The following is a 27,580-nucleotide window of genomic DNA, read 5'->3' on the forward strand; positions in this document are numbered from 1 at the left end:
TTTTTTTTCTTAAAGATTTTTATTTATTTATTTGACAGACAGAGATCACAAGTTGGCAGAGAGGCAGGCAGAGAGAGAGGAGGAAGCAGATTCCCTGCCGAGCAGAGAGCCCGATGTGGGGTTCTATCCCAGGACCCTGTGACCATGACCTGAGCTGAAGGCAGAGGCCCAACCCACTGAGCAACCCAGGCGCCCCCAGATTTATTTTTAAAAGGGAGATGAAAAATGTCCAGAGTGACGTTGAGAATTGCCTAAGTACAACTAGTGCTACAGTTGTCCCTGTCTTGCCAGTTTAGGAAGGTTATTGTCATCATTGACTTTGTGTGCTCACAGTGCACTTGGCACCACACACATGTTTACCGCCTTCCAGAAAATAAGCTCTTAATCAGATTCAAGAGCAGCTTTCATTCTAGTCTTTTTCTTGTACTTTCACATTATCATACAAATGATGCGTAATCAAGGGGTGGTCTTATTTTATTTCAGGATTTATTTATTTTAGAGAGAGAGCACACAAGCAGGGGGAGGGGCAGAAGGAGAGGGAGAGCATCCCAAGCAGACTCCCTGCCGAGGCCTACAATAGAGGGCTCAACCACAGGACCCTGAGAGCATGACCAGAGCCAAAACCAGGAGTCAGCCGTGGGGTGCCTGGGGCTCAATGGGTTAAACATCTGCCTTCAGCTGCCTTCAGTGTCTGTCTTTGGGTTCTTGGGCTCCCTGCTCAGTGGGGAGTGTGCTTCTCCCTCTTCCTCTGTATGTCCCTCCCTCATGCTCTTTCTCTCAAACAAATAAATAAAATCTTTTTTTTTTTTTTTTTAAAAAAAATCTTAAAAAAAAAAAAAAAAGTCAGGCACTCAGCTGACTGAGCCACCCAGGCACCCCCTTAAGGGGTGCTTTTAATCCTACATTTGTGTTCTAATCCTTAACTTATTTATATTTAACCTTTTATTGTTGAGGTGTTACTACAGTATTTAAAGAAGAAATATCCTTCATAATTCCTTAACCTAAAATAAAAGTTTTCTTCCTTGCTTATAGTCCTGCAGGTCTTACCCAAATTTATACATAATATTACTGTGCTTCAATTCATTCATTTAACCAATATTTATTAAGCACTTACTATGTGCCAGGCACTGAAAAAATAGCATTGAACAACATAGATAGGTCCCTTTTCTGATGGATGTTAGATTCTGGTAATTGTTCTGGACATGTATTTTTATATTCTGCTATTTTCTTATATACAAGCTTGTCTCAGAGATATTGCAGGTTTGGTTCCAGACCACTGCAATAAAGCAAAAATCACAATAAAGCAAGTCAAATGAATTTGTTTCCCAGCACAAAAAAAAGTTGTATTTATGCTATACAGTCATCTGTTAAGTGTTCAGTAGCAATGTATCTATAAAATAATGTAAATATCCTAATTTTAAAATAACATTGCTGGGTGCCTGGGTGACTCAGTGGGTTAAGCCACTGCCTTCAGCTCGGGTCATGATCTCAGGTCTTGGGATCGAGTCCCGCATCGGGCTCTTTGCTCGGCAGGGAGCCTGCTTACCTCTCTCCCTCTCTGCCTGCCTCTTTGTCTACTTGTGATCTCTCTCTGTCAAATAAATAAATAAAACCTTTAAAAAAAAATAAAATAAAATAACATTGCTGAAAATTGCTAACCATCACCTGAGCTTTCAGCAGGTTGTAATCACTGATCACAGATCACCATAACAAATACAATAATAATGAAAAAATTTGAAATATTGCAAGAATTACCAAAATGTGACGCAGAGACAGGAAGTTAGCAAATGCTATCAGAAGAATGGTGCTGATAGACTTACTTGATGCAGGATTGCCACAGACCTTCAGTTTGTTTTTGAAAACACACACAAAATACTATCTGTAAAATTTGGTGAAATGAGGTGTGCCTGTATTTTAACTATTTCCCCATTTTTACTTCATCCTCATAAATTACTTTAAATGGCTGAGTATCACACCATCATATTGAGCCTTAATTTGCTCAGACTTTCTCCATTGGGCATTTAGGTAAGTACTTATGTGTTACAGTTCTTGGGGACTGGTTATGTTGCTGTGAACACTTTCGTAAATGTGGCCTTTGAGTCTCTTGGCCCTTGGCCAGCGCCTGGGCTAGGGGTCAGATGGTTGGGCTCCATTTCCTTTTTTGCCATTTAATATAATGTGACCTTGGGCAAGTTCCTAACATCTCTAAGCTTCAATTTTCTCAACTGTAAAATAATGATAAAGAGACCTCCTTCGCTGCAGTAAATGAGATAATGCATGTCAAGTGCCTGGCACATGAATGTTCAAACAAATGGTCATGGTGGAAGGCAAGTCATGGCAGGGCAAGTGCAGAACAGTGGGATTGTTACTTTCACATATTTACTGCACTTCCTTAGAACACACTCTTAGGACTGTGCATTTTCAGTTGCAGGCTAAAAGCCACGTTGAGGAAGGTTCTGGGTGGCATATAGATGATGTCTCCAGTGTGCGTGTGGTAGATGGATCATGTACTTTGGATTTTTTTGTCTTCATCCAGAGCCTCCGGTTCCCTTCTCCTGGGGCTCACTGATAAGAAAGGTAAAAATAACACAAAATGAATTTTGAATTGGGACCAGGAAAAGGATGCAGGGGAATATAGCTTGTCTGTTATTCCTACATTTTTGGTTGACTGCTGTGTTTGGTCTTAGGCTTGCATTGATAGAACTACTTAATGAAGTGCTTGGTTAATTGGAGGTTCTTATTATTGGGGCATCTCCTTATTTTAACTTGTGCTCTGTCCCAGTCTCCCCTGTTTTGTTTTGTTTTGTTTTGTTTTTACTTTGCCTTTGCCCCTACTGCTCTAGGAAAAATTTCACAGATTAGATTTCTCTGCCCAAAAGAGGAAAGAGTTATAGGAAGGATTTGAGAAAGGTACAGATGAGATACAGGAAGCTTCTCATCTTGCTCTTCCTAAAATGTGTCTGTCCTGTGGCTTGATTACTCAAATTGACATGAATTACCAGAATTTGAAGCTTATTTGTGTTCCCTTTTCTTAGAACTGTCACAAATCTTTATACATATGAAATGGTTTTACTGTGAAAACCTCAAGTTATCAACCAGAAATGGAGAAAAATACAGGGAGAGTGAGCAAAAGGTTGGTTTAGAGATTTTAATAGAACAGAACTGTTCTTATGATCATGAACAAAGAGTGGTCTCCATCTGGAAAATTTGCCGTCTGACTAGTGGCTTCTTTCTTGGCCAGTATGGGCTCTAGTCATTCTTATTTCTTTTATCCCTTAGTTTAGGCTTTTATTTTCCAGAGTCTGTAGATAGCTTTGCCTCCTTTTAACAAGAAATAACTCCCCCCCAAAAAAAAAACAACTCCAGTGCCATCAAAATTAGCTGCCTGGGGACGCCTGAGTGGCTCAGTTGGTTAAGCGGCTGCCTTCGGCTCAGGTCATGATCCCAGCGTCCTGGGATCGAGTCCCACATTGGGCTCCTTGCTCGGCAGGGAGCCTGCTTCTCCCTCTGCCTCTGCCTGCCACACTCTGCCTGTGCTCGAGTGTGCGCTCTCTCTCTCTCTAAAAAACAAATAAAATCTTTAAAAAAAAATTGGCTGCCTGGATTCTCTCGCTCTCTTTTTTTTTTAAGATTTTATTTATTTATTTGACAGAGATCACAAGCAGGCAGAGAGGCAGGCCGGGCAGGGGTGGGGGAGCAGGCTCCCCGCCGAGCAGAGAGCCCGTTGTGGGGCTCGATCCCAGGACCCTGAGACCATGACTTGAGCCAAAGGCAGAGGCCAGGCGCCAGAGCCACCCAGGCGCCCCTGGATTCTCTGTCTTAATTGATGATACCACCATCCACTAAGCTGGAAGCTGAGGTACCCTTGACTCCCTTCTTCCATGAAGCCCTCCCTGTTCCCCAGGCAAAGTTGGACACTTGTCTCTGTACCGCTCTGTACATGTGTCTTGCTGTGTATATATGCTAATTAGAAACTCTTGTTTGTAAGCCAGGGCTTAAACTCTTTGAGAGTTTCTTGTTGATCTGACTGTCTAAGCCAAGTCAATGAATGCAGAAGTTGAAAATTTAACCCCAGACCTCTACTTCTCTAGGTTCCCATTTGTAAATAGAAGACACAGTTATCAAAGGATTTCCATGAAGCTGGCTGAAGTCTAAGCAGAGACAGTATATACCTGGTAGATGTATGGTTCCCAGCTTGGGGTGCATCTCAGAATTAGTTTTGTCAATTTTGATACAGAAGCCTGAATTTTATGCAGACATAATAAAATAAAATCTTATTTTATGCAGACATAATAAAACAAAATTTTCAGAGATGAGGCAAGGTATTCATTGTATTCATGTGGAGAATTCATGTGGAAGTACAAAAAAATTGTGTAACAATTCAGGTTATCAAAGTGAGGAGGAAAGGGTGCATTTTCTTTGGCTGCCGAAAGGATGTGTCCAACCTTTAGAGTGTACTGGTTTCATAACTGGAGTAGGGGTGGGATAAAGACACCCAACTATACTGGCAAGTTTGATAGGTTTCCTGTATTTTTTTTTTCCTGTAATATTTCTGTTGTCTAAACGTAACTTCCTGTGTCATCAATATCAAGATAAAAGTGGTTTCTTAGGATCATGGTGATAATGATAGCTGTAAAAATGACCAATAATATCTGCAGTGTGAATGTTTTAAGAGTTTTGAATTTTATGACGCAGAACACATCCTTTTTTTTTTTTCCCCCGGCTAGCATGTTAGCATTGGCTTCTGCTGCAAGATCGTTGGCTGTCCTTACATACCTTTGTATCCCCTCCATTTGTTTTTGTTTGTTTGGTATTCAGATGTCTGTAGCAGTTTTATTTGCAGTAGCCAAAAACTGGAAACAACCTTAAATACCCACAAACAGATGAACGAACAAGTAGTGGCGTGCCCATTGAACAGCATACTTCTCAGTGGTATAAAAAGAGTGAATGGCTTACATAAGCATCATTGGTAAATCCCAAAAAGTATGCTGCATAAGGGAACCCAGGAGGGAAAAAGAGCAGATATTTTATGATTTCAATGATATAAAATTCTAGAAAATGCAAACCCATTGTGAAGGAAAGTAAAACAGTGGTTGCCTGGAGAGTTGGGGAGGGCAGGGAGAAAGATGATGCTGAAGAGCATGAGGTAAATTCAGGGGTGGTTTTCTATTTTGAAATATTATGAAAATAAAAGTAAAGGCATATTCATGTTATTAAACTCATGATACAACAAAGAGTAGGTTGAGGGGGGTGGCTTGTGGAGACCTTGCACACAGGAGCCACTTTGTCCCACAAATCTTTGAAGAGACCTTGAGCTCTGATTTGACTGACAAAGGCTGGAAGAGATAAACGAACTGTAAATGAGGGGATTAATTAGAGATTTCTCTGTAAAATAGTCAGCCCTGCCCCCACTTGGTTTAGGCAAAATAATCTGCATATTTTTAAGAAATAGAAAACCCCCGGGGAGAAATAGGGCCTTTAGAGAGTGTGAGATTGGGCTGACCTCATTGCTCACTTTGGGGGCTCTTGAGTCTTGGGTATATGCTGCCTCTGATTAAGCACCCTAAAGAAAAGCCTGTCAGTTGACAGTTGACAGGTTCTGTCCATGTACACCGAGTTGGATTCATTTTCCTGACATCTCCCACCCCTTTTAAAATTGTAATATTCACATAAAATTAACCACTTTAAAGTTGAAAATCAGTAGCATTTAGTACATTCACAGTGTGCAACCATAACCTCCGTCTAGTTCCAGAACATTTTCATTACCCAAAAGGAAACCTGGTACGCATTAAACGGTTATTTCCCACTCCCCCTGGGCAACCACTAATCTGCTTTTTGTCTCTATGGATTTACTTATTCTGTATATGTCATAAAAATGGAATCACGCAATATATGACCTTTTGTGTCTGGTTGCTTTCACTTAGCATGATATTTTCAAGGTTCATCCAAGTTATAGCATGTATCACTACTTCATTCCCTTTTTTGGTGGCCCTTTGTTTTTTAACCAAGAATCACCAGTCATTTGAGGAAAACATGCAAAATGGAAAAGAAACAGGAAAATTGATCTGAGCTGAAACAGACCAGTAGATGGTTTTGCTTGTTTTTAAAAGCATACTATTTAGTAATCTGCTAGATATTCAAGAAGATATGGCATCCATGAAACAATCAGTGTTGCCATCTGGAAGAAACTGTCAAAATAAAAAAGCTCATAGAGATGAATTATGTGTTTGCCAAGTTAAAAAATATTCCGTAGATAGATCAGAAGATAAAGTCAAGAGAAAATCTCAGCATAAAGCCAAAATACAGGCAAAAATTGATGCGGAAGAAAGAGACATAAAGGATCAATCCGGAGAACCATCATCTGCCAGAATTTCTGGGAAGTGAGAACAAAAATTGAAAGGAGAGAAATATTTAAAAGTATAGGAAGAAAATTTCCAGGATCTAAGGAAGGGAGCATTCTTCATATTGAAAGTTTCTACCCAGTGCTCAGACGAATAAAGAAAGACCCACGGCTAGAATTGTGACTGTGAAATTTCAGAAAAACAAGAATAGAGAGGAAACCATAACAGTTTCTGTGAGATACACTGGGTCTTCTAAAGCAATGGGAATCAGATGTGTCATCCACAACAGTGACAACCAGAAGGCAGTGGAGTGGCAATCTTCCCCAGCCCTGAGGGAGAATGGTTTTGAACCAGATCTGTCATAGGAAAATACACTTGTTTTCAGATGTGCAAGGACGCCTGAAATTTTCTTTCCTTATACCTTTCCTGAAGCAGTTATTTACAGATGAAAATTTTAAAAAAAGGAAAAATTTCAAGAAATGACTGAAATAACCCCTAACCTAGTAGTCCAATGAAAAGACTCATGTTACCTGTGCAACAGGAACTCTGTTTTACCCTGGAAAGTAGCCATCCCAGATTTGAACACAGATTTGGTGGGATCCAGGAAAAATTTATTTGGGAATGGGAGTGGGTAGATTCCAAGCAACAGATAAAATGAAAAAGCTGGAAGATAGTCGGAATACAGTGAAGAAACCATAGAACTTTTTACAAGGGGCAAGGGAATTAGAATTTCTACGCAAAGCAGAAAAACTATGCAGAAAGTTGTAAGCCAAATACAAATCAAACCCACAAGTGGCACAAGTATGAATAATTGGTGACTGAATATAAAATGTATTTGTGCCTAATGTATGAAGAATATCCTCCTTTATGGATAGTGGCTTTGGAAGCACAAGGAAGAAAGAGCAATTCTGGTCCTGTAAACAGTATTTTTTAAAGTTACAAAGGTAACTGAAGGAAGGAACTGAAAGTAGTAATTTAAATATAAAAAGGTTGGGCCTTGGAAGGGGTGGTAGGGAGTGGTATAAGTACACTAAATCTGCTAGAGAATTATGGGCATGCTTAATGAGGTTGGTGACAGCTAAAAGAATTGGTGGAGATTTCTCCTGGGTAGGAAGTCTGGGATGTTGGGCTGGGATGGCGCCGCAGGTTTTGTTCCTTTTCATCACAGTGCTTTTTATGAGCCGTTTGATTTTCCTTGTTCGTTGGTATTTGGGATAGGTTAAGAACTTGTTGATTCCCAATAAACAAGTGTTTCTTTCCTGAGTGTCTTCCGTTGTTTTAACTTTTAGATAGATGCTGAGAACTGGGGGAAAAAGAGTTTGACCTCTACCATAAAATAATTCTAAGATCTCTTTGCCTTTAGTTTCTGCCATCGCTTTTTTTAGAATGGTGAGAGAGGAGATATAAATAAATCTTTTTCTACTTGTATTTCATATTTTCTGATATATCCACTAAAAGTGCCACTTTGATTATCTTGGTCTGTTGAAAAACTTAAAGTAGCTTCTTCAGACTCCAACCTGAACTCCTTGCTGTTTCCCCCTTCTCTAACCCTTATGTTTGATTTTTGTCTCCTCAAACCTCCTGTAACCATCTCTGCCCTTCAGAACCCTCTGCAAACTCAGAGGACCTCTTGTCCTTCCTTTTTTAAATTTTTTTTTTTTAAACCTTCCTCGGGAGCTGTATCTAGCCTCTTCCTGCATCCCCTAGAGGCCTGGAAGATCTTCGTGCCTGTCTGGGTTCTGGAGGAGAGTGTGGGTGTGCAGTGACAGGATCTAGTACTGGTGCTGGCATTGTTCCAAGTGCTTGCATATGGCAGAAAAGGAAGTTGTTTCAAATTTCTGTCCTCAAGGAGCTTCCATTTCTGATGGAGTTTTATATAAACAGAAAGGTTATAAAAATAGCGTTATATGTTTTAAGCACAGCTAAGGCCAGCAATTGGTAGTTCTGTCTTTGAAAAATGTTCTTGGAGTCCATGGCTTTATCAGTAAGATATGCTAGCCTCTGAGGTATCCTCTAGAGAAGAGTGGGAACATGAATGGTACTGCCCAGGTAGTGTTTGGTATTCCCTCTTACATGCCTCCTCACAGTAGCAGTAGCTACAAGAGGCAGAGCATTATTTGAAATCATTTTTGGACAGGGTGGGCTTATGGCTGCATGAACATGGTAGGAGATTTGGATTTTAGTCCTACAATGTGCAGTTCATTGGATGTCAGCTCCTGTCTGCATTTCTTTTGGTTTGGTTACTGGATATGACCTTGGTTTGTAAAAATGGTGGTCATCCTGCTTATATGGCACCTCTTGGAAAACTCTTAGAATTCTCATAGGGGCTTAATCAGCCCTTTGTACTAAGTACTTTCCAGAGGTATTTCGTTAAAATGTGCTTCCTAAAAGATAGGCTGGGATTTACTCCGTGATACTGTAGCAGGTAATGGATAGATGAGGTATAGATAGAGTGGACCTGAGTGGCCATGAGTTGATGTTGGAGCTGGGTGACGGGTACATGATTTTCATCATACTCTTCACTTTTATAGATGTTTGGAATTTTTCATTAAAAAAGTACCCTGGTGGTGAGGGATGGATGACTCATATTTTTGCTTTATTGTATTTTGCATAAAGTTTTTATTTAGTGAGGTCTTTGGGGGGGTTTTGGTATTTATTTTAATGATTAGAGACAGAGTGAGTTAAGGTTAGATGAGAGAAATCTTCAAATTTAATCAGATTTTTCAAAACATGAATAGCATGGGTGCCTTGATTACAAGTCAGCTCTCCCACCATGGAGACCTGTAAAGAAGAAGTGAAAGGAAGCAAAGTTATGATCAGGAGCCAGAGAGCTGACCTCCTAGAAACTGAGAATATGTAGATGTGAAGTATGGGAGAAGTGAAGGCCCACCACTTAAATTAGACCGTAGGGGTGAGCCTTGCCTCAAGTCAGAGCCCTGGTGCGACCCCGCTATCACCATCATTGCTGCTGATTTCGTCCCATCCTAGGGTGATAATTCACCTATTCCTTTGTCTCTGTACTTTAACCTTGTTTCTTCCTCTTATCCCTTTTAGTACTTTCTCGCCTCACCCCCTACCCTCCAAGACCTGAATTCATCCATCTTGATCTCCTTAGGCTAGCTTTCCTATGTCATGTCCCTTTCTACCCCAGATCCAGAAGCTCACCCACAGTTCACTCCTTTCCTTCATCTCTGCTGTTTAGTGAATTACCACTAGTGTTTGTTAACAAATGTGATTGGACCACGAAATGGCTTAACACAGGCTGAGGCATGGAGACCCATTCGTGTAGCCTTAAAAATTTTCAGGCAGTTGGCAAGTAAGAATTCTAAATAAAAATTGAAACTACCACCTGTATTTTTTCAGGCCGTTGATGCTCACTGCCATCAGCTGCATCCTCCCTATGGCACTGGTAAGTGTGGGAAGGGCTGGTGACAGTTTTGGTGGGCTGCTGGATTTCTTTTTTCTGGGGGAAGGATCTATTTGCAAGCCATGTTATTAACTTGTCCCCAAGGGCTGGACAGCTTCAACCAGCTGTAGGTGACTAAAAAGAGGAAGAAGCAACTGACGGTGCTCATGCGTTTCCTCGGGGAACTGTTGTCAAGAGCAGAGGCTACTCACTGTGTGCCTTGATCCTTACATAAAATTAGCACGTCCTATACATTATTTTGAATACTAAACGTACACTATCCAGATGCTCTGGGATGTCAAGTAGTAACTATTAAATTTCCCGAAACTCTTAAAACATTGTTTTTAAAGATGGATATTGGTTGTATATTAGAAAGGGTCCAAGATGTTGTATGTTCTTATGATTTTCTTCAGTAGCAAGGTTTATCTCGCTCTAGTATTTTAAGTTCTTTGTGGTCAGGAGATCAAGAAATGTTTGTTTCAGTGATAAATATAAAATTCTGATAGAGACTTATAAAGAAATTTGTGGTTCTCGTTTACTAACAAACTTGAGGTGGGCTTGGGGACCTGTGATTTTTAAAATTGTTTTTACCACAGTCTGCTTTCTGCTTAGGGACCTAATGGAGAAAATATGCACAGTAAAGTTGAAACATGGGGTGGGACAGCACGCCACAGAATTGCTGAAGTATAAGCCAGTAGCCAAATTGCTGCCGGAATTACCTTATCTAAGGCCTAGAAATCCTGCTGCTGTTTCCTTGTAGTGAGTGGGTTGGAGGCCATGCAGATTCAGAATTTTTATCTCATCAGGGTGGTCTCGACTTTAAGTGACAGTTGGATGTTTACACTGTTTAATTTCTTTAGTCTCTGAAGCCCTTAGAGCATGGAAGGCAGTGCCTCCAGAATATCGAATGAAATGCAGAGGTGGTGAACTTGTATACTCTTAACCAGTGAGGAGCTCCTTGCTGGTTACTGCGGCTAAAGCATTCATTTACCCTTTATTACATCTCTCTGGAAAACATCTTAGCACCACTGGCCCATATTCTACATTTCCCACTGGTCCCTACTTCCCATCCCCCAGGCCCTACTTATGAAGCAGGGACGGAATTGTATACACACTTACTACATTGTTTATAAGAAACAGAAAGAAGAACTTAACTCTCCCAGCAGTTGTCTACTTCTTTAGGTTATCAGTGCACAAGCGCTAACTACCGAACATGTTTTGAGGACCCGTATCAGGGAAATAACTTTTAAGCATCTGTCCCAAATATAGATTGTAGAAGATGAGTGAAGATGTTTGTCTGCAGCCTTTGGGAAATACTGATGACCAGCAGCAGTGTCCTTTCTGTAACTAAGGTTTTCCTGACATGCATGTAACTAAGGTTTTCCTGAAACAAAGAACTGGAAACCATTCGAGGGTGTTGGGATTATAAATGCAATGGCAAAACGAAGCCAGACTGGATTTGCAATGCAGAGCAGTTGTTCAGGGTAAATGACAACAGGAAGGTGATCCCGGGTTTTTGTTTTTGTTTTTTTCAAGCTGGAAGGAAAGCTCCCCAGAGGTTCCTGAACTATTATTGGTCAGGTTTGAGGGTATGGAGAGAGAGGGGAGGAAAAGGCAGGGAAGATAAGGCTGCTCTTGGCTTCTGTGCTCTTACCAAATCTTTTGACTCTGGACCGCTAGAAACTTGAGGGTATCCTTCAGTCTTTGATGAACTTTTTACCACTATTTGCCTTCCCTTCCCCACCTTGATCAGTCACATTCCCTTCCCCAGCTTCTAGGAAAAATAAGAGAGGAGTTCTTACCTTTGGGGCTTCTGTTCACACTGAGCAAGGCTTAGCCACAACTGTGACAACTCAAAGATAGGCCTGAGAGCTGTGCTTTGTGGAATGGCAACATTTAAGGAGCAGAAAGACTAGGAGCAGTGTCCATTGGAACACTAAGAAGACTTGGTCTGGGAGGTTGAGAGAGAGCCACAGAGTATTGTAAAGTTACTGGCATTATAGATCTTTGTGGAAGTTATATCTGCTTATGCTGAAATTCACACTGTATGATCAGTTAACCTTTGGTCAAAACCATGTAGGGAAGTTTTTCATTTTGAGGAGTAAGTAAAAGGTCAAAATGACTATTTGATACAGTAGCATAAAGGTCAGCATTTTGTTATTGTGACATTTGTTTATGCAAGTTACTGCAATTATGTTAAAAGTCCCTCCTGACTTATATTTTGAAAAATTAAAACAAAGAAGTTTAAGGAATTGTACAGTGGACATCCATATACCTACTAACAAGATTATACAGGTGCTAACCTTTTACTACATTTGCTTTGTTATATATCTAGCCATCAACCAACCAATTTTATTTTTATAGAGATTTCTTAAAGTATTTATATTCCATTAAACTTGCCCATTTTAAAGTGTACCATTAGATGAATTTTAATAAGTTTATGCAGCGATGTAACCATCACTACAATCTGAGTTATAGAAAGAACACTTTCATCATCTGGGAAGTTCCTTGTGTTTGTTAGCCAGTCCCCACTCAAAGCCGCAGGCAACTAGGGATCATCTTTCTTTCCCTATGGTTTTACCTTTTCCAGAAACTGCATATAAAGGGAATTGTACAGTATGTAATCTTTTGTGTCTGGCTTCTTTCACTGAGCACAATGTTTTTGAGGTTCATCCATGTCACATTACATGTCGGTAGTGTTTTCCTTTTTATTGCTGAATGATTTTCCCTGTATGGATATATTATTACATTTTGTTGATCTATTCATTCATCAGTTAATGGACATTGGGTTGTTTCCAGTTTGGGGTGATTATAAAATATGCTGCCATGACCATTCTTGTCCAGGGCTTTAAATGGACATATGTTTTCATTTCTCTTGGATAGATATCTAGGAGTGAGATTGCTAGTTTGTATGGTAAGTGTGTGTTTAATGTTTTAAGAAACTGCCAAACTGTTTTCCGAGATGAATGCTATTTTGGATTCCAGCCAGCGTTGTATAAGGGTTCCAGTTTCTCCACATCCTTTCTAGCACTTGGTGTGGATAGTATTCATTCTGTTGAGTATGAAGTGGTATCTTGCAGTTTTTATTGGCAATTCCCTTATGACTGATAACATTAAGGATCTTTTCTTTTGCATATTTATTCTTCATACCTTTTTCAGGTAAAGTGTTAAGACCTTTTGCCCATTTTTTAAAAATTGGGTTGTTTGTCCTATTGAGTTGCCTGAGTTCTTTATAGATTCTGAATTAAGTTCTTTGTCAAATATATGATTTGTAATTATTTTCTCCTAGTCTCTGGCTTGTCTCTTCCATCTCTTCCAAGACATTCTTAATAATGTCTTTGAAGACTAAAAGTTTAATGAAGTCCAGTTTATCAGTTTTTCTTTTTGCTTTCGTTGTTGTATCTAAGAAATCTTTACCTAAACCAAGGATGCAGAGATTTTTACATTTAAATCTGTGAACTATTTTGAGTTCCTTTTTGCGTGCTGTGAAGTCTCTAAGTTCCGTGGTTTGTTTTTGTATAATAGATATTTGGTTATCCCAGAACCTTTTGTTGGATGTTTCCTCTACTGAATTCCTTGGCACCTCTGTATAAAATTAATCTTAGGTGTCTGAGTTTACTTCTGGATTTATTCTGTTTCATTGATCTCTCTGTTTCTAAGCCCATACATACTTCATTGTCTTGATTACTGTAGCTTCATAGAAGGTTTTGAAGTCAGATAGTGTAAGTCCTCCAAATTTTCTCTTTCAAGATTTCTTTGGATATTGCAGGTCTTTTACCTTCTACAGATTTTATGATCAACTTTTAATTTGTGCCCTCTGCCCCCCAAAAAACCCCTGCTTTGATTTTGATTAATTTTGATTGCTCTGTTCGGTCTGGAGCTGTGTTGTTCCGTCCAGTGGCTATGACCCCGTGTAGCCATTGGATATTGGAAATGTGGCCAGTTTGAATTGGCATGTGCTATAATTTTAAAATATACAGTGTACTTTGAAGACTTACGTGAATAAAAGGATATGAAATAAAATAGTTCATGAATAATTTTTGTGGATTACATGTTAAAAAATATTTAGATGTATTAGTCTAAATAAAGTATATTATTAACACTTCACCTGTTTTAAATTTTAGTTTTCATTTGTTTGCCTCTGTATAGAAATACATTTGGTTTTGTATATTGACTTTGTTATCTTACTAAGTTCATTTATTAGTTCTAGTAGTAGTTTTGTACATTTGTTTAAGATTTTCTGAGTAAATAGTCATTTTATCTAGAAATAGAGACCAATTTGCTTCTTCTTTTTCCAATCTTTTATTAAGGTATTTTATGTCTCTGCCCCCCCCCGCCCATACACACACACACACTTTGTCTTACTGCCCTGGCTAGGACCTCCAATATATTAAATGGTGAGGGTGGTCATCTGTACCATTTTCCTGATAGTAGCATAGTAGCATTCACTGTTTCATCATTGAATATAATGCTTTTCATAGATGCCCTATATCAGATTCAGCAGTTCATTTTTTTCCTGATTTGCTGAGAATTTTGATCTTGAATGAATATAGAATTTTGTCAGATGGGTTTTCTGTAACACAAATGTTCATTTTTTACACCTTTATTTTGTTAATTCAGTGAATTAAATAGGAGCTTTCAAATGTTAAATCTTTCCATTCCTTGGATAAACCTCATTTCGTTATGCCATATTGTCCTTTTTCTATATTGCTGGATTTAATTTGCTAAAATATTTGGATTGATTTTTGTGTCTGTGTATAAGGGATACTGGTCTGTAATTTTCTTTTTGTTATATTTTTGTCAGGGTTTTTTTTTTTTTTTTTTAAAGATTTTGTTCATTTATTTGACATAGAGATCACATGGGGGGAGGGAGCGTGTGCGGGCAGGCTCCCCGATGAGCAGAGAGCCTGGTTGCAGGGCTCAGGCCCTGAGATCATGACCTGAGCTGAAGGCAGAGGCTTAACCCACTGAGCCACCCAGGTGCCCCGTCAGATTTTTTGTATCTGAATTATGTTAGTCTCATAAAATTAATTTGGAAGAAGTATTACTTTCTTGAGTTTCTGAAAGTGTTTAAGATTAGCATTGATGAAGTTCTCTAGTAAAAAGTTATGGGCATGGAATTTTGTGAGAAAATTTTTGATTATGAATTCCATGTCTTTAATAGATATAGAGTTATTCAGTTTATTTTTTTCCATTTTGTGTCAGTTTTGCTAAGTAATGTTTAAGGAACTTGTCACTTTCACCTAAGATGTGAAATTTATTAAAAATAGATTACTGAAAAAAAAAAAAATAGATTACTGATGGGACGCCTGGGTGGCTTAGTTGGTCAAGCGTCTGTCTTGGGCTCAGGTCCTGGGATCGAGCCCCGCATCGGGCTCTCTGCTCAGCAGGGAGCCTGCCTCCCCCCCTCTCTCTGCCTGCCTCTCTGCCTAATTGTGATCTCTGTCTGTCAAATAAATAAATAAAATCTTAAAAAAATAGATTGATAATGTTCCCTTATTTTCCTTTTAGTATCTGTAAGGTTTGTAGGGACAATCCCTTTTTTACCCCCGTTATTGGTAATTTGTATTCCCTTTTTTTCTTAAATGTTCTGGCTAAAGTTTTTAATCAGCTTTGTTGATCTTCTTTAAGAATCAACTTATAGGGGGCACCTGGGTGGCTCAGTGGGTTAAAGCCTCTGCCTTCAGCTCGGGTCGTGATCTCAGAGTCCTGGGATCGAGCCCCACGTCGGGCTCTCTGCTCAGCGGGGAGCCTGCTTCCTCCTCTCTCTCTGCCTGCCTCTCTGCCTACTTGTAATCTCTGTCTGTCAAATGAATAAATAAAATCTTTAAAAAAAAGAACTTATAGGATTTATTCTTCAATATTATTTGGTTTGAATTTTACTTATTTCTCTTTGGATCTTTTTAATTTTTTCCTTTCACTTGCTTTGAGTTTAGTCCTCTTTTTCTAGTTTCTTTTTTTTTTTTTTTTTCTTTAGATTTTACTTATATGCGGGGCGCCTGGGTGGCTCAGTGGGTTAAAGCCTCTGCCTTTGGCTCAGGTCATGATCCCAGGGTCCTGGGATCGAGCCCCGCATCAGGCTTTCTGCTCGGCGGGGAGCCTGCTTCTCCCCTCTCTCTCTGCCTGCCTCTCTGCCTACTTGTGATCTCTGTCTGTAAAATAAATAAATAAAATCTTTTAAAAAAATAAGATTTTATTTATATGCAAGAGCTCTCACCCCTGTCGTGGGGTTGGGGCAGAAGGAGAGAATCCTCAAGTAGACTCCTTGCTGAGCTCAGAACCCAACATGGGGCTTGATCCCAAGATCATGACCTGAGCTGAAACCAAGAGTTGGATACTTAACTGACTGAGCTACCCAGGTGCCCCCCCTTTTTAAAGATTTATTTGTATGGTCTTTTTTTAGTTTCTTAAGGGGACTTTATGTCATTGATTTTTATATTTTTTTCATAGTATGAACATTGACAGTTATAAATTATCCTCTGGCATCATGTTAGCAGGATCTCACCCAGTTCTTACTGTGGTATTTTCATTATCATGTAGCTCAAAACATTTTCTAATTTCTCTTGTGATTTCTTCTGTGACATACAGGTTCTACGGTAGTATGTTCTTTTTTTTTTTTTAAGATTTTATTTGTTAGAGAGATCACAAGTAGGCAGAGAGGCAGGCATAGAGAGAGGGGGATACAGGCTCTCTGCTGAGCAGAGAGCCCAATGTGGGGCTCAATCCCAGGACCCTGAGATCACAACCCGAGCCAAAGGCAGAGGCTTAACCCGCTGAGCCACCCAGGTACCCCCAGAAGTATGTTCTTTAATTTCCAACTATTTGCTACAAAAAAAGGGCATCCTTGGTAGAGAATAGTTGGCTAAGTGTATGAGGGTGCTAGTATCACTTAGTCTAATGCTGGACTCCAGGGCACAGTGGTTCTGATGACTCTTCCACTAAGGGCTTAAGGTTTGTCTCGTCAGTACTGGAAAACACTGATGGGTTTTAAACAGGGTGGGAGCTGATCCTGGCAAGATGTGAGAGCTCTGTAAGAGCTGTTTAGTATTATTACTTTTACATCAGGGTTTCAGGAAGGTATTCCTGAGGAATATAGACTGGAGAGGTCCAGACAGTAGTACTGATAGGTTGTTAATTTCTTGAGCAAAACAGTCCAGCAAAGGCTCATCTTGATTCTACTAAAAGATTCTGTTCTCCACAATTGAAAACATACAGAAGAATGGAAGACTCCCCAGCTGTGAACTGTTGACTCTAATAGATTCAGAGTGGATTGCTGAGCCCTATGAGCATCAAACTGTAATGGTGTGAATACTCAGGAAGTTCTTTCTTGAGAGCGTTCAGCTGTTTGCACTTTGAGAAAGATAGATTTTTTTTTTAAGATATTTTTATTTATTTGACAAAGATCACAAGTAGGCAGAGAGGCAGGTAGAGGGAGACAGGAGGAGGAGGCAGGCTCCCCGCTTAGCAGAGCGCCCGATGCAGGACTTGATCCCAGGACCCTGAGATCATGACCTGAGCCAAAGGCAGAGGCTTTAACCACTGAGCCACCCAGGTGCCCTAGATTTTTATTTTTAATGCTTTAATATCATCCCCAAGGTTTGTCCTGGCCCTCTTGTGGAAGACTTAAATATTGGCACCCCTGCACCCCCTCCCACATCTTTTTCTGCCCCCAAATCACCATGTTTGCTTCCTCTGAGATATTACTGGGACATGTTTAAGATTTTATTTATTTTTGTGAGAGAGAAAGAGAGAGCTCTTGCCTGAGCACAAGCAGGAGGAAGGGGAGGGGTAGAGGGAGAAGCAGGTTCCCCACTGAGCAGGGAGCTGGATGCGGGACTCAGCCCCAGGATCCTGGAATCATGACTCAAGCCAAGGCAGACGCTCAACCAACTGAGCCGCCAAGGCAGACGCTCAACCAACGGAGCCACCCAGGTGTCCCCAGTTCTCTCTTGTGACCCCCAAATCAAGCTTGAGGTGGCCTCCCTGCTGGGACTACTTTTTTTACTTTTTTTTTTTTTTTTTTTACTTTTAAAAAAATTTTTTTTAAGATTTTTATTTATTTGACAGAGATCACAAGTATGCAGAGAGGCAGGCAGTGGTGGGGGGAAGCAGGCTCCCCGCCAAGCTGAGAGTCCAAGGCGGGGCTTAATCTCAGGACCCTGGGATCATGACCTGAGCCGGAGGCAGAGACTTTAACCACTGAGACACCCGGGCGCCCCCCCCTTTTTTTAATTTTTAAAAAAGATTTTATTTATTTATTTGTCAGAGCATGGAGCACAAGCACTAGCAGGGAGAGGGGCAGAGGCAGGAGCCAGATGTGAAACTGGATCCCAGGACCCTGGGATCATGCATTGTCTGAGCTGAAGGCAGACGGCAGACACTTAACGACTGAGCCACCCAGGTGTCCCATGGGTCTACTACTTTTAGCATAAATTCTAGGTACTTTTCGTCTACCCCTGTGCTGTTTTTGCTGGAGAGCCTTTTAGAACCTGACTTCCCTGTAGATTCTATGGTGCCACTGTAGGGCAAGGCACAGTCACGCTGCATTCACACTGCATTTTGCTTAAATTAATCGTCTCTGAGTTCCTTCGGTTTATAATGGATTATTGAAGGAAAATCCCTGATTTTCAGTGATATAGTGTGGACATAATATGGGCCGTTTTCACACCTCCATCTGTGATGTGGGGATCACAGTAGCACTTCCTGCAGAAGGCTGGTGGGAGGTGCATATGGCTGACAAACGTGTGCCTCTTATCTTGTATGTATTGATGTATTCTTGGCTGTCGGGAAGAAGAGATTCGTATCACTCCACTATCAGTTTCATGAAGTGCTAGATGTACCCTCTCTTCACATAATCTCCTCTCACCAAAACTCAACTCTGCTAGGATACTCTCAGTTGGTCATTAGTGGACTTGCAGTCATTAATAAAATTTCTGTCTCAACAGAGGGCCGTGTTTTGCATAGGTGGGTTGCATGTGGTGTGCGAATTCGGAGGTTTTGTTGCTGCTGTTAAGTGCTATTCAGATCAAAGGATCAGACTAGGTAGAGTGCTAAAATTCTGTTTCCTAAGAAAAGTTGAGTTCCATTTTGAAAATCCACAGATTAAAGACATGATGTCATTTAATGATTGGCATCTGTTGAGTGGTCACCCTCTGTCCAGTCCAGTTCTAGGCTCTGTGGATCTGTGAGAAGCAGCCTGACACCTGTTTTTAGCTCCCAGGCTCCACCCAAGCCATCTGTGGTGAGAAGGTAGGGGTAGCTGCTGGACATGGTGAGGACTCTGGGTTGTTAAGTGCCTTTGTCAAGACCTAATAGCCACAACATGCCAAGACATTTAAAAGTCAGGACAGAAAATGGTGTAGGGCTGATTGGGCCCCACTAGGTAAGAGGTGATAGAAAAGACTCTGTTAGGAGGTCATCCAAAACAGCATCACTACCAGTCGTGTTTTTTGCTTTTTGTTTTTTTAATCATAGTCAGAAGCTATATTCAAAGCAGTTATTTAACTTTAAGCCAATGTTTGTTTCTGTTTTCATTTTGTGATAGTGGTTTGCTATAGATAAATAGCTTTGTTATGGCTACAGTTAGAAGAAATGTCAGTTACAATTCAGGAATCTGAGACCTAAAGTCTCTATGGTCCTCAACAGGAAAATAATATAGCAACATGTATGAGTCAGGTGGCTGTTAGCTTGCATGGAAGGGACGTGGGGACCCCCACCTTTAGTGAAGTGTGCTATCTTGAGAGCTTGGTTTTCTCAAGATGTACCTGGGCTGTAGGACAAAAAGGCATTCACTCACTGCACTTTGACATAGCCTCTAACGCTGAGTATACACTGGGACATGTCCTTGTTTAGCAAGTATGCTCCTGTCTCCTTTCAGGAGTGACTTGAGCTCTAGGGCCAGGGATTACATGTTGGTCACTGTGTCTTTCCCCCTGCAGTTCTTACCTGTGGACCAGCTGCCTTACGGTTCCTTGGTAGCTTCTGTGTAAAGACTCAGTCCAGTGGGCAGAGGACCAGGGTTCTGCGTGTCCTCTTGGCTCTCTGGTCTGAAGTGTGCTCCTTGTTTCTCCTTGATTCAGTAGCACCTTGTGCTCCGTGCTGCTCTCTCTCGAAGCCCGATCTAGACCTCCAAACACAACCATATCTTCTGTGGCCCTACGCTAGTCTTGACAACCTCAGGGTGTTCCTTTCTGTAACTAGTCCGCTTCCCCTCCCCACCCCCTTTTTTTTTTAGCAAGAGAGAGTGAGAGCGAGAGAGCATGAGCATGCGTGAGCTGGGGAGGGGCAGAAGGAGAGAGAGAATCCCAAGCAGGCTTTCCATTCAGTGCAGAGCCAGACACAGGGTTCTATCTCATAACCCTGAGATCATGACCTGTGCTGAATTCAAGAGTGAGATGCTTAACTGACTGAGCCACCCAGGTGCCCTAGTCTGCTTTCCCTATTAACTAAGGTATTGTGGCTATAACACGTACCTGCTGTCTTACTACTGGCTTCTTTGCCCTAAATTAAAATGTGAACTTTTTATGTCAATAACTTATTTCTGTAACATCCTTTTCAATGACTGCATACTAAATCATTGCATGGATCTGTCATATATTATTTACCTATTTCTTTTTTGTTGGACATTTAGATTATTTTAAATTTTTTACTCTTGTAAAACACTGCTGTACACATATCTTTTATGATTTCCTCAGAAAAATTTACAGAAGTAGAATTGCTAGCTCAGAGCACCTTCTGGGGCTCTTTGATAGCCACAACCAGTGTGCTTTAAAATGTAGGGGCCACAAAAGCTGTCCATAGGCGCTTTTTTTTTTTTTTTTAAAGATTTTATTTATTTATTTGACAGAGAGAGATCACAAGTAGGCAGAGAGAGGGGGAAGCAGGCTCCCCACCGAGCGGAGAGCCCGATGCGGGGCTTGATCCCAGGACCCTGGGATCACGACCCGAGCCGAAGGCAGAGGCTTTAACCCACTGAGCCACCTGGGCGCCCCTGTCCATAGACTTTTAAATCATACTTGTGATCAGGGCTCATTGGTTGCCAGGAATTTGGAGATTTTAAGCAGGGGTGTTTTGATTTGCTGGATTTATACAAGAAGTGCAAGCCTGAAGATTTTCTGCTAGTGACAGGCCTAACTAAAGGTGCACTTTCCATGTGTGGCCTCCTACAGCAGCTTGAGGGAACATAGGCCCCATCAGGGAACACACAGCTCTTCTGCTTCAGTCAGATGCTGGGTTGTTACTATAACAGGGTGGTTTTACTTCAGCTTCAAATCAGACTAATTTCTTAGAAGTGTCATTAATGAAAACAAAAAAAAGTCAACGAGATCCAGGAAAGATTATATTAATATTATCACTAAGATTATAAGGGTCCCTTTTTTTTTAAGATTTTGTTTATTTATTTGACAGAGATCACAAGTAGGCAGAGAGGCAGGCAGAGAGAGGAGGAAGCAGGCTCCCTGCTGAGCAGAGTCCGATGCGGGGCTCAATCCCAGGACCCTGAGATCATGACCTGAGCCGAAGGCAGAGGCTATAACCCACTGAGCCACCCAGGTGTCCCATAGGAGTCCGAATTTAAAAAATGAAGCAGAGAACCAAGAGGAAGAATTTGGAAATCAGACCTGGGCCTGCCGTAGACATGAATGCATGTACTTCTCAAAATGTGGAGTTCTCCGAAAGAAACAACAGTTGTAATTTGATTTTTTTCCCCTTTCTTCTTTCTAGGTATCTCATTCAGTTGCTAAACTTATATTAGTTAATTTCCACTGGCAAGTTGCAGAGATATTGGACAGGTAAGGTATTTTGGGGGAGGAGAGGTGGCATGGCCCATAGCCTCTTTCTCTGCCCATCCACACAGTAGTGATTATTGTTGATGTTTTGGAGTATGCTTACAATGTGCATATTATATATTTAAAACATTGGATCATATTGCATATCCTTTTTTCTCTCAATACCTGGCAAACATTTTCCCATGACTGCATCATATTCTTTCTATCTCCATTTTATTGCTGGCTCAGTATTTTATCACTTAGATGTCCCATGCTTTTTCCAAACCCCTGTTGTCAATGAAATTAAGTTCGGTTTTTTAATGCCGTTGTGAATTTGTAATCAGTGCCCTTCTATATAACATTTGCCAACATCTCCATTTGTTTCTTTTGGATATATCAAGTGAGAAATGAAACATTCTTTTGAATCCAAAAGAAGCAAATGGAGATGTTGGCAAGTGTTCTTCAGAAAAGATAGGCCAGCTTAGCACCAGAGCCAGACCTCTTGAGGCATAGACCTTGGAGTCTCAAGATGTCTTGGAAGTGGTCAGGAGGAGGGGTTCCTCTTCCTGCTGCCCCTTTTTGGGAGGAGTCCCCGTGCCCTGCCTGCAGAGGCATGTGCTTCTGTCTAGCGTAGGGTTTCTCACCCTCAGCATCCATGCCATTTAGGGTGAGATAATTCTTTGTTGAGGGGGCACTGTTCTGTGACTTATAAGAGGTTTGGCAGAATCTCTGGCAAAATCCATTTGAAAAGACAAAATAACAATAAAAAATGAGCAAAAGACAGAACAAGCTTTTCACACAAAAGAAAGTACAAACAGCCATTAACATGAAAAGATGCCCAACCTCCATAGTAATCTGGGACACTGAAGTTCACACCCCAAGCCTTTGAAATCAAGAATGTTTCCAGGTAACTCCTGGAGAACAGAATTGTCACTAGCGAGAATCACTGGTCCTGTCCCTGCCCTTTCACACACCCGTGAGTCTTTCTTTGTATGGCGTGATCTGTTTATCTGCAGAGGAAGGTCCTGCTTCTCCTTCTCCAGGCTATGACATAACACCCGGGAAGGAGCAAGTGCGCTTGTGATGTCACTGACTACGCTCTCTCACTCTCTATCCCCCAGAGCCGGATACGTTTAGATAGACTTTCAAGTGAACTTTCACTGTCTGCACTGCTGTTTCTACTACCCAGAATTCTGAATCTATGTAGGTTCCAGCAGTGGGGTATCTCTTGCTGTTCAAACTCTGTAGCCTAACATGGGAATGGACAAGATAGCTGAAGATAGTAAGAATATGGTGTGAGAAAGTAGGAATAAAAGCAGTGGAAGGAGGCATTTTGGCTAGGTGGAATAAGGAAGTTGTGTATAGGAGACATTTTTCCCTGCTCAAGTTCCTGGATTCTGGGTAATGTGTTTTCCTGGGCTTTGTGTGATACTTTGATTGCCACATGATAATTGTTTTTATTTTTATTATTTTTTAAGCTTTATGTATGTATTTATTTTAGAGCGAGAGTGCGTGTGAGCGGGGTGGGGACAGAGGGAGAGGGAAAGAATCCAAGCAGACTCTGCACGGAGCCTAATGTGGGCTCTAAAGATCAGAGTTGGATACTTAACCTACTGAGCCACCAGGCACTCCTGGTTTTATTTTTAAATGTATGTATGCCATACCTCATTCCAGAAAGGAATTAAGTTTTTATTATGTTTCTTTTTCAAAAATATATGTATGTGTACACACGTGTGTGATGTGTGTAGGTTAAGGAATGATAAAGTAAAAATACTTAAGTGTCCACCCAAAATAAGAAACCCTCTGATCTTTACTTAGAAGCCTCTGATGGCAGTGTCTGCCTGGCCATACTGCCTTCCTTCCTCTCCAAAGCAACCAGTATCTTGAATTGGGTATTGATCATTTTCTTATTTATTCTTTTTTTTTTTTTAAGATTTTATTTATTTATTTGACAGGGCGTGGGGAGAGAGAGAGAGAGAACAAGCAAGAGGAGCAGTAGAGGGAGAGAGAGAAGCAGGCTCCCTGCTAAGCAGGGAGCCTGATGCAGGGCTCAATCCTAGGACCCTGGGATCATGATCTAAGCCAAAGGCAGACACTTAAACAAATGAGCCATCTAGGCACCCCTTCTCAGTTATTCTTAAATTATATAACCTTTAGTTTTGTATGGTTTTGTGTTTTTGTTTTTTTAAGTAGGCTCCATGGAGCCTGGCACTGGGCTTGAACTCAAGACCATTGAGATCAAGACCTGAACTGGGATCAAGAGTTGGACGCTTAATTGGCTGAGCCACCCCGACACCCCTAGTTTTGTGTGTTTTTAGAACTTTATAGACATGGAATCATGCTGTATGTGTTCTTCAGCTTTTAAAACAAGGTTGCATTTTATGACATCGTGTCCATATTCCTGTCAAAAACCATTTGTAAGGGACGCCTGGGTGGCTTAGTTGGTCAAGCGTCTGCCTTCGGCTCAGGTCATGATCTCAGGGTCCTGGGATTGAGTCCCGCATCGGACTTCCTGCTTAGCCGGGAGTCTCCTTCTCCCTCTGCCTGCTGCTCTCCCTGCTTGTGTGTGTGTCTCTCTCTCTGACAAATAAATAAAATCTTTTAAAAAAAATTGTGACTTCTAGTTTTTTGCTATTACAAATAATGCAGCTCTGAAAACTCTTGTGTGTGACTCCTAGTGTCATACGTTTTCCTACTGTTGAGTATAGAAAGTGAAGATATCTGTTCCTTAGCTTTACTAACTGGCAAAATGTTTCCAAAGTGATTGTACTGTGTTACATGCCCACCAGTGGTTTATGAGTGTTCCTGATACTGTCAGAGTTGAGGTTTTACAGTCTGGTGGATATAAATGACATATAATTGTGTCCCACATTACTATGTTTCATGTTAAGAGGCATTCGTGGTTTCTTTTCTGCAAAATGCTTGTTCTGTCTTTGCCCATTTTTTATTGTTATTTTGTCTTTTCAAATGGACTTGGAGGAAGTTTTCTTTTTATTTATTCTGAATATCAGTCTTTTGCCGATTATATATGTATTGAATTATCTTCCATTTATAGCCTGGCTTTTCACTTTATGGTGTGTTCTGATGAACTGAACTTCTTAAATGTAATATAATTTGTCAGAGTTTTTCTTTATGCTTTGCATTTTTTAAAGTTTTTATTTGAGTAATCTGTATACCCAACATGGGGCTTGGACCCACAACCCCCAGATCAACAGTCATATGCTCCACCAACTGAGCCAGCCAGGTGCCCCTGCATTTTCTTTGTCTTAAGATAGTCTTCCCTATTCTAAAGATAGCGATATTTCCAGAAAGAAGTTGAAAACAGACATGGACCTTCATAAGTATTTTTCCTATGGTTTGGTGTCTTTGAATCAGGGTTACTACTCTCATACCAGTTGAGGGCTAAAAAAATTGAAAAAGATGGGGCTCCTGGGTGGCTTAATTGGTTAAGCATCTGCCTTCAACTCAGGTCATGATCCCAGAGTACTTGGATCGAGCCTGCTTCTCCCTCTCCCCCTGCTGCTCCCTTTATTTATGTGCGTGCTCTCTCTCTCTCTTTTTCTCTCTTTCTGTCAAATGAATAAATAAGGTCTTTTTAAAAATATATAAAATAAAATAATAAAAAGTTGAGAGAGAGAAAAGTATTTAAGGTAAAAGGAAGCTTGGTACTGTCAGAAGGTAAGTAGAGACAAAGACACTTAAGTATAACCGCAGCACTTGTTGGTCTCATCTGGTTTTGTTCAGAGGTTAAAACGTTTGTCTGTTTCTGAATCCCTTTATTTCTGCTTTTTTGTTTTGTAGATACAAGTCTAACTCTGCTCAGCTGCTCGTCGAGGCTCGAGTTCAGCCTAGTCCCTCAAAACATGTGAGTGTCTCCCACTTGAGCAAGGCTTCTCCTGACACACATGGTTCTTGCTGTGGCTTATGGTGTTAGTGAGAACCATCTTGCTTTGTTTATAGTACAACATGCCTGAGATTTTTGTTCCAATATGGGCCTAAATCTTCTGTTTCCATTTTAAAGAGTTTCCTCATGGATGAAGAATAAATCATTGCCAGTCCTGGGGCCTTCTCCAGCCTCACCTTCCTCTTTACACTTACACACAGCCTGTACTCCAGTCTTGCTGGGTTCCTTGGTTTTCCCAAGCTCACCGCACACCTCTTTGACTCTGCTTCTGACGTTCTTGGCCTGGAATGTCCCGACCCTGTCCCCATCTTTGCTGTGGGAATGGAACTCATCTTTAAAGACCCATCTCTCACAAACCCTGTGATCTCTTCTCTCCAAACACCTCTAGTCATGTCTTGAAATCTTTACCTGCATGATGTAGCGATTCACTCATCTTTCTCAGCTCCCCTCCCAGACTGTGTGCTTTATGGTTAGGAACCATATCTTACAATGCATAGCAATGTCCTTTGTATTTAGGAGTTTGACAAACATTTGTCACATGAGTAAAGGCCATGTCGAAAGCGCTCTTTAGGAGGGAGAATTAGGGTTCAAATTAGCATACAACTTCTGTAGCTCTTAGGAGAAAATTTCCAGAAGCATTTTGGGTAAACATGAGAATACAGCCTTTTTCCTCTAGTTGCTTTTTGTATTCCCAGTGAACTAACCAGAACCTAATGTAAACCTATAGTGGACTTCTCCATCAGTTTGTGGCTTGGGCCAGGGGTCCCACATTGTCTTTGCCAGTTCATGTAGCATGGCATGGATTCTGGAGTTCAAGCTTTGCAGTTATTTGCCCACATCCTGGAAGGTTTCTTCTCTAGTAGGAGCCTTCCTCATCCCTCTAAGTTAATTGTATGTGATATCTTGCAGTGTGTTAAGGATGAGTTGTGAGTTAGTAAAAACCATGAAGCTTTGTGTTTTGGGCATATCTGTGTGGGAAAAGCACTGTCTTTGACAAGTAAACCTGCTGTTTGGGCTTGTTAGAAGCTTCACATGCTCAGCTCAGTCTCTGAGAACCTCTGTAGTGGCAGCTCTGTGCACCGAATGGTGCGGTTTGTAAAAGAAACCCAGTAGCCTCTGAAAGCAGAAGTTGGATTGAATGACCTTTAAAGACCTTGGCAATTTGGAAATCCAGAGTTTTTCAGCCTGACATTATAAACTACTGTAAGTTCTCCTTTCAGCCTTCCTCTGCCTCTCTGAATCCTAGTGATTATACAAGCCCAGCTCATGTGCCACCTCCTTCAGGAAGCCTTCCTGACCTGTGCTTTCAGAACTTTTGGGACCCACAGAGCCCACACACTGCAGTTGAATTCTGACACGTGTTGCAGGGTCAGGCTCGCCTCCCATGCACCTAGCTGCATCAGGCGCCCCTGTGGCCTCCCAGGATCTGAAGGCTCCTCTTCACTCAGTTGACTCTCTTTCTCCCCAGGTTCCCACGGCCCACCCCCCTCACCACTGCGCAGTGTGTATGCAGTTTGTGCGCAAGGAAAACCTACTTTCTCTGGCCTGTCAGCACCAGTTTTGCCGTAGCTGCTGGGAGCAGCACTGCTCAGTACTCGTCAAGGACGGCGTGGGTGTGGGTGAGTCTGCTGCAGAATTTGTAAAAGGCTGCCGTGAAGTATTTATCTTCCGCTTTGCCCTTGAAGGTACTCGGGTCAGCTGCGTGTTTTCTTCTGAGCCTGATAAGGGTTTTTACTGTCAGAACCATTAGTTTCTAAAAACATTAGGCTGAACAGTGGCACGATTTTCCCTAGTCCTGAGGATTGAGAAGATTAAGGCTATTATTTGGGCATATGTGTGAATGTTGGTGTGAGTGCAAGGTGAAGTTTTGGGAGAACTCTCCTTTAAGCTGCCTACCACATCTTGATGCCCCAAGTGGGAGCCATAACTCAGAAACCCTCAGAGAATCCTGCTATTTAGGTAGCATAACACAAATCAGGTTTGGTGACTGGTTATGGGAGTGGTTTTTTGTACTATGACTTTGATGGTATCAGAACTCAATTAGCATCCCCCTAACGGTATCTACAGAATCTTATTGTGTTGGGTGGTGGTCACTTTCACGTAATATTAAATATCACAAAATGAAATTGTTAGTCAAGAACCATATAGGATTTTTAAAGATTAA

At 41.1% G+C, this 27,580-nt stretch overlaps 1 protein-coding gene across 1 annotated transcript in view; it reads left to right on the top strand.

Moving 5' to 3' along the window:
- LOC111143978 (ariadne RBR E3 ubiquitin protein ligase 2) overlaps window positions 1–27,580 on the top strand; it is a 50,130-nt gene that overhangs the window by 11,236 nt on the left and 11,314 nt on the right. Inside the window, exons 4-6 of the mRNA XM_022498024.1 lie at window positions 21,469–21,536; window positions 25,314–25,377; window positions 26,885–27,035. Of these exons, the coding sequence (XP_022353732.1) occupies window positions 21,469–21,536; window positions 25,314–25,377; window positions 26,885–27,035 (283 nt within the window). The remainder of the gene's footprint in view (window positions 1–21,468; window positions 21,537–25,313; window positions 25,378–26,884; window positions 27,036–27,580) is intronic.

Source organism: Enhydra lutris, unplaced genomic scaffold (assembly GCF_002288905.1).
Source record: "Enhydra lutris kenyoni isolate GAN:26980312 unplaced genomic scaffold, ASM228890v2 scaffoldscaffold10, whole genome shotgun sequence".
Taxonomy (NCBI): domain Eukaryota; kingdom Metazoa; phylum Chordata; class Mammalia; order Carnivora; family Mustelidae; genus Enhydra; species Enhydra lutris.